Consider the following 7,500-nt stretch of genomic DNA (forward strand, 5'->3'; position numbering starts at 1 on the left):
ACACACACACACACACACACACACACACACACACACACACACACACTAAACCATTAATCGCTTTTAGATAAAATGCCAATATTTTGATAATTTCTCTCCTGTAGTCTCTCTCTCTCTCTCTCTCTCTCTCTCTCTCTCTCTCTCTCTCTCTCTCTCTCTCTCTCTCTCTCTCTCTCTCTCTCTCTCTCTTAACCCCAATGAGCTCAAAATTAATGTAGTTTCGTTTTATGGAGAAAAAAAAACACGTAATAAAAAAAAAGAAAATTAATCATGCAAAAATGAACAAATGAATAAAAACAAGTAAAAAAAATGAATAAAAAAGCGCAAATACAGGTGTGAGGTGTGGCGGCGTCCAGGTGAGGCAGGCGAGGTGGACGGGCAGGTGAGGGGAGAGGCGAGAGGCAGGCAGCACACAGTTGACCTCCCCTGGGGCTCCACACACTGAGGGCTTTTACGAGTGACGAACTAAGACTGATTTGAATGTGTGTGTGTGTGTGTGTGTGTGTGTGTGTGTGTGTGTGTGTGAAAGGGAGAAAGGGAGGATGTATGTATGAGTGGGAGAAATGGGGGGAAGTGTTTGTGTGTGTGTGTGTGTGTGTGTGTGTGTGTGTGTCTCGGGGTGTGTTTCCGGGTGACTGATGTGTACGTGTGTGTGTGTGTGTGTGTGTGTGTGTGTGTGTGTGTGTGTGTGTGTGTGTGTGTGTGTGTGTGTGTGTGTGTGTGGATGAAGAAGTGACCCGTGAATCTGTACATAAAGGAATTTAAAACTTTACATTCTCTTGTACAAACATTTTTTCCACTTTTCCCTATTCTCTTTTTTGTTTATTTATTCCCTTGCATTTCCAAAACCACGTCTTTTTTTTCTTTTTCTTTCTTTTTTTCTTTTTTTTTCTTTTTTTCTTTTTTTTTCTTTCTTTTTTTTTTTTTTTTTCCTCTCTTCCGGTCGCTTCTTTTATGAACACGTGGCAGGTCAGACACACGCGGACTGCCACGTGTCGGCCCCATGGCTTCTGGCACCGACCCTTATTTGCTTAATGCACTGTTCCGCTCGGAATCCGGACAATTTGGCCACGGACGATTTGGCCACGGACGATTTGGCCACGGGATGTCACCCTAGGACGTTTTGGCCACGGTGGGTAGGACATTTTGGCCACGGGAGAAAATACTAGGAATCTATTGCACTTAGTAGCTTGCTTATTAAGTAAAGGAAAAAATCTTTAGTCTGTTTTATTATCCAAAAAAGTTCTCTAATCTGTTCTGTTAGGTTAGGTTAGGTTAGGTTAGGTTAGGTTAGGTAATAAATACGAATATTAATAATAATTGTGAAAATATGTAAATAATACAAAATATAATATATATTACAGTAAATATGTTTCATGGCCAAAACGTCCACCTTGGGAAGTTCCCGTGGCCAAAACGTCCTACGGTGACATCCCGTGGCCAAATTGTCCGTGGGCAAATCATCCGTGGCCAAATCGTCCTACACCCGTTCCGCTCATCTCCACATTTGGTGTTGTTTGCGTGCGTATAAAAACACAAGAAAATAAAGGAAACTGCGAGAAGTCATTAGGCCTACACGTGGCAGTCCTTGTATGCAATAGGCCTGTCTGTTTCCACCTGTCATACACCCTCCAGCCTTCACCCTTTCTCCTCTCACCACTAAAACCGTAAGAAAATAAGGAAATAAGGAAATTTTTAAGAAGTCATCAGGCCTATACGTGGAAGCCCCTGTATGAAGTAGGCCTGTTTGTTTCCTCCTGTCATCACCGTCCTTAAATCTGTCTAATCTTGTCTTGAAGTTCTCTAATGACTCAGCACTAACAGCCTGATTACTGAGTCCATTCCGCTCATCCGCCACTCTGTTTAAGAACCGATTCCTTAAACTTGACTTCCTTTTTCAACCTTCGACTCATTTATTTCTTGTTTTCTCCTTTCGCATTATTGAAAGGTTGTAAAGGGTTGTGAATCTTTTTAGAACTGAAGGTAAAACTCAAGAAGACACTTTTTATTTATTTGTTTATTCATTTATATTTTTATGGATGTATTTAGTGTAGTTCATTTCACTTTTGTCCCACGAAAATATAAAGAAAAATTGTGTTTTGTAAAAGGTGGCAAAATCTAAAGGCGAAAACAACAGAAAGCAAAGAAAATAAATGATAAGATGCGCTTTTTCATTATTTCATTTCATAGTTGGTGTAGTTTGTGACTGTTTGTGCTTCGGATGTATTAAAAACGTGTGTTCTGTGTATGAGGTGACAAAATATATATAAAAAAAACCTTCATAACTTCATAAGAGACGTTTTTCATAGTTTTCGTGGTGTCATTTCCATACTTGGCACAGTTTGCATGTAGTACAGATATTTGTGGCCTTTGAAAATATAATGAAAAAAAGGGTTGCGCTTTAGAAGAGGCGACAAGAAAAAAGACACACATACTTCACAATATACGATAATTAAAAAAAAAATAATAAGAAAAGATAAATGACAAAACAGAAATAAAACACAAAACAGGACTCATTTTTTATAATCATTGTAATTTTTAGCAGTGTGGGAATGAAACACTACTGCTATGGACACCTGAGAAACCTTACCTTACCTAACCTTACCTATCCTTACCTAACTTAACCTAACCTTACCTTACCTAACCTATCCTTACCTAACCTAACCTTACCTAACCTAACCTAACCTAACCTACCCTAACCTTAACTAACCTAACCTTACCTAACCTTACCTATCCTTACCTAACCTTACCTAACCTTACCTAACCTAACCAAACCTAACCTAACCTAACCTATCCTAACCTTACCTTACCTTACCTAACCTAACCTAACCTAACCTAACCTAACCTAACCTTACCTAACCTAACCTATCCTTATCTAACCTAACCTAACCTTACCTAACCTAACCTAACCTAACCTTACCTAACCTATCCTAACCTTACCTTATCTAACCTTACCTTACCTTACCTAACCTAACCTAACCTATCCTATCCTTACCTAACCTAACCTTACCTAACCTAACCTAACCTAACCTAACCTATTCTACAACCATATACAAGAGAGAGAGAGAGAGAGAGAGAGAGAGAGAGAGAGAGAGAGAGAGAGAGAGAGAGAGAGAGAGAGAGAGAGAGAGAGAGAGATTCACACAGTATATAAAGCCATTAGTTTCCCTTATGACAGAAAGGTAACACGATCCTAAAAGCTAACTTCCGTATCTACCATTGCCTGAAGGTCTCTCTCTCTCTCTCTCTCTCTCTCTCTCTCTCTCTCTCTCTCTCTCTCTCTCTCTCTCTCTCTCTCTCTCTCTCTCTCCCAAGGGCGTGTGCCTAAATAATTTAACGTATTCCATTTTCATGTAGATAAATTTTAGTTTCGTATTGATTTAGAGGAGGAGGAGGAGGAGGAGGAGGAGGAGGAGGAGGAGGAGGAGGAGGAGGAGGAGGAGGAGGAGGAGGAGGAGGAGGAGGAGGAGGAGAAATTAAAAGTGTTGAATAATGTCGAGTGCAGTCAGAGAGAGAGAGAGAGAGAGAGAGAGAGAGAGAGAGAGAGAGAGAGAGAGTCATTTGTGTTGTCATCGTCAGCATTGAAGATTTAATTAATAGACTACCTAACTGCGTGTTTCGGAGGAGGAGGAGGAGGAGGAGGAGGAGGAGGAGGAGGAGGAAAAGGAAGAAGAGGATAATTTATGTTAGTCTTTATGTTAGTCTTATGTTAGTCTCTCTCTCTCTCTCTCTCTCTCTCTCTCTCTCTCTCTCTCTCTCTCTCTCTCTCTCTCTCTCTCTCTCTCTCTCTCTCTCATATTTTCCCCAATAAAACTCTACCAGCGATGGAAAGTCAGAATATAAGATAAAAAATAATGCTATAGTTTTCCTTCATGCTGGATAAAAGTGTTGGGGAAATAGAAGGGGAAGAGGAGGGAAACAAGGGGGAAAAAAGGGAAAAAAGGGAAAATTGGAGAGAAAAGGGAAGGTAGAAACGAAGGAAAAAAGTAACGGAATGTCGAAAAATTTCCCTCTCTCTCTCTCTCTCTCTCTCTCTCTCTCTCTCTCTCTCTCTCTCTCTCTCTCTCTCTCTCTCTCTCTCTCTCTCTCTCTCTCTCTCTCTCTCTCTCTCTCTCTCTCTCTCTCTCGCAAAATATGACTCACATATTTCGTGCAGTTTTTCTCTTTCTTTTTTTTCTTTCTTTTTTTCTTTCTATTTCTCTCTCTCTCTCTCTCTCTCTCTCTCTCTCTCTCTCTCTCTCTCTCTCTCTCTCTCTCTCTCTCTCTCTCTCTCTCTCTCTCTCTCTCTCTCTCTCTCTCCCTTTTTCATCGGATACTTTTGTTACTTTTCATTTATTCCCATTTTTTTTGTTTTTCCCTTATTTATTATTTTATTCATTTATTTATTTATTTATTTATTTATTTATTTATTTATTTATTTACTGTGTATTGCTGCCTTGTTTAGAAGCGTTCGGCAAATTCACTCTTTAATTCCTACAAAAAAAATAACAATAATAACAAATAATTGTAAGATATATGATTATTTTCATTTAGACAAACAGTTAGTGTGTAATTGAGGAAATGTTCTCTTGGGTTAGGTTAGGTTAGGTTAGGTTAGGTTAGGTTAGGTTAGGATATGTTAGGTTAGGTTAGGTTAGGTTAGGTTAGGTTAGGTTAGGTTAGGTTAGGTTAGGTTAGGTTAGGTTAGGTTGGGTTAGGTTAGGTTAAGTTAGGTTAGGTTAGGTTAGGTTAGGTTTGGTTAGGTTAGGTTAGGTTAGGTTAGGTTAGGTTAGGTTAGGTTAGGTTAGGTAAGGTTAGGTTAGGATATATTAGGTTAGGTTAGGTTAGGTTAGGATATGTTAGGTTAGGTTAGGTTAGGTTAGGTTAGGATATGTTAGGTTAGGTTAGGTTAGGTTAGGATAGGTAATTTAGGGTAGGTTACGTTTGATTAGGTTAAAATAAGTTATTATATATATTAATGTAGGATAAGTTAGGTTAGGTTAGGTTAGGTTAGGTTAGGTTAGGTTAGGATAGGTAATTTAGGGTAGGTTACGTTTGATTAGGTTAAAATAAGTTATTATATATATTAATGTAGGATAAGTTAGGTTAGATTAAGTTAGAATAAGTTAGGATAAATATGATTAGGTTAGGTCAGGTTAGCTTAGATTAGGTTAAGATAGGTTAAATTAGATTAGATTAGGTTACGTTAGGTTAGGTTAGGTAAGATTAGGTTAGGTTAGCTTATGTTAGGTTATGTTAGGTTAGGTTAGGTTAGGTCAGGTTAGCTTAAATTAAGATAGGTTAAATTAGATTAGATTACGTTAGGTTAGGTTAGGTAAGATTAAGTTAGGTTAGGTTAGGTTAGGTTAGGTAAGGTTAAGTTAGGTTAGGTAAGATTAAGTTAAGTTTGCTTATGTTATGTTAGGTTAGGTTAGGTAAGGTTAGGTTAGGTTAGGTTAGGTTAGGTAAGATTAAGTTAGGTTTGCTTATGTTAGGTTAGGTTAGGTTAGGTTAGGTTAGGTTAGGTTAGGTTAGGTTAGGTAAGATTAAGTTAGGTTTGCTTATGTTATGTTAGGTTATGTTAGGTTAGGTAAGATAAAGCTCACGATTCATTTCATTTAGATAATCCGGTAGTTAGTAATTTAGCAAAGGTTCTTGTGGCAATACAGTGTTAGTCTGCCGCAAACTTTAAATAAAAAGAAAAAGAAAAAGAGGAAGGAGGGAATGCGCAGACCAACCAGGGTGTCAAAGATCCAAACAGCGACAGTGTTACCATGTCCGCTTGTCCCCCTAATTAGCAGTGTTACCATGTCCTTCCCCAGCAGCAGTGTTACCATGTCCGCGTGTCCCATCAGTGTTACCATATCCCCCCTATAGCAATATTACCATGTCTTCCCCAGCGGCAGTGTTACCATGTCCCCTTGTCCCCAGGCAGTGTTACCATGTCCTCGTGTCTAGAGAGAGAGAGAGAGAGAGAGAGAGAGAGAGAGAGAGAGAGAGGGTGAAGTGAAGGTGATGGATGAGGGAAGTGAAGATAGCAGGTTATTAGAAGAGGGGAAAGAGGGGAAGGGAAACAAGGGGCTGGAAAAGAGGCTAGGAGGAAGAAGAAGAGGAGGAGGAGGAGGAGGAGGAGGAGGAGGAGGTAATGGTGATAGTGTTGGAGAAAGAGATGTAAGAAAATTGGAAGGGGAGGAGGAGGAGGAGGACGAAAAATGAAAGAGGAGGAGGAGGAGGAGGAGGAGGAGGAGGAGGAAGATGAAAAAAGATGTAAAAGAGGAGGAGGAAGAGGAGTAGAAGGGTAATAGCAAGAAGAATAAGAGGTGTGGAGAAGAAGTAGTTAGTGGAAGAGGAGGAGGAGGAGGAGGAGGAGGAGGAGGAGGAGGAGGAGGAGGATGAAGCAGTTAAAAAGTAGAATAAGAAAAGAGAAGTTAAAATAAAGAAAAGGTTTAAAATATGTGATAAAAAAGGGAATAAGAAGAAACAGCCTCTCTCTCTCTCTCTCTCTCTCTCTCTCTCTCTCTCTCTCTCTCTCTCTCTCTCTCTCTCTCTCTCTCTCTCTCTCTCTCTCTCTCTCTCTCTCTCTCTCTCTCTCTCTCTCTCTCTCTCTCTCTCTCTCTCTCCTATTTCGTTATTGTTTTATCTATCTAATAATAATAATAATAATAATGATAACAACAACAACAAAAACAACAACAACAGTAATAACAATAATGACAACAATGAATACTATCTTTCTATGCTACTTAACACTGAAGAAAGAACATATGAATTAACCTCTCTCTCTCTCTCTCTCTCTCTCTCTCTCTCTCTCTCTCTCTCTCTCTCTCTCTCTCTCTCTCTCTCCTCAGACATTCCCAGGTAACATCAACACTTACCTGGAGCAGAGGAACGCGCTGGTGCCGCCCCTCGTGGCCAGCAAGGTGCGTTTCATCCCTGTCTCCTCGCACCCCCGCACCGTCTGTCTGCGCGTCGAGCTGTACGGGTGCCCCAACACAGGTGAGGGTGATTAATTGCCTTTTTGGACAGGTGAGGTGAGGTTTACTAACGTTTTTTATTAATTGAGGTGAGGTTGGGTTTGTGAAGTTCTTTATTTACTTGTTTTGTTTTTGTTTTGTTTTGTTTTGTTTTGTTTTGTTTTGTTTTCATGTATGGCACGGCACAGGTAAAGGTGATTAGTTTATTTATTTATTTTTTTCGGGGGTGAGAGACAGGTAAGGTGAGATGAAGTGAGGTGAGGTGAGGTCTGCAAATCTCTCTGTTTATTTCGATTAGTTGAGGTAAGGTTAGGTTTGCTTTGGTTACGTTAGGTTAGGTTAGGTTAGGTTAGATTAGATTAAGTTAGGTTAAGTTAGGTTAGGTTAAGTTAGGTAAGATTTGGTCAGGTTAAGTTAGGTTAGGTAAGATTTGGTTAGGTTAGGTTAGATTTGGTTTGGTTAGGTTAAGTTAGGTTAGGTTAGGTTAAGTTAGGTTAGGTTAGGTTAGGTTAGGTTAAGTTAGGTTAGGTTAGGTTAAGTTAGGTTA

The 7,500-nt window shown here is 39.6% G+C and overlaps 1 protein-coding gene across 9 annotated transcripts in view; it reads left to right on the forward strand.

The window, feature by feature from the left end:
- Nucleotides 1-7,500, forward strand: part of LOC135092486 (discoidin domain-containing receptor 2-like) — a 245,175-nt gene that overhangs the window by 187,774 nt on the left and 49,901 nt on the right. For all 9 annotated transcript variants that reach the window (XM_063991044.1, XM_063991045.1, XM_063991053.1 and 6 more), the window contains one exon: nt 6,828-6,975. In XM_063991044.1, the coding sequence (XP_063847114.1) occupies nt 6,828-6,975 (148 nt within the window). The remainder of the gene's footprint in view (nt 1-6,827; nt 6,976-7,500) is intronic.

This window comes from Scylla paramamosain, chromosome 40 (genome assembly GCF_035594125.1).
Source record: "Scylla paramamosain isolate STU-SP2022 chromosome 40, ASM3559412v1, whole genome shotgun sequence".
NCBI classification, from domain to species: domain Eukaryota; kingdom Metazoa; phylum Arthropoda; class Malacostraca; order Decapoda; family Portunidae; genus Scylla; species Scylla paramamosain.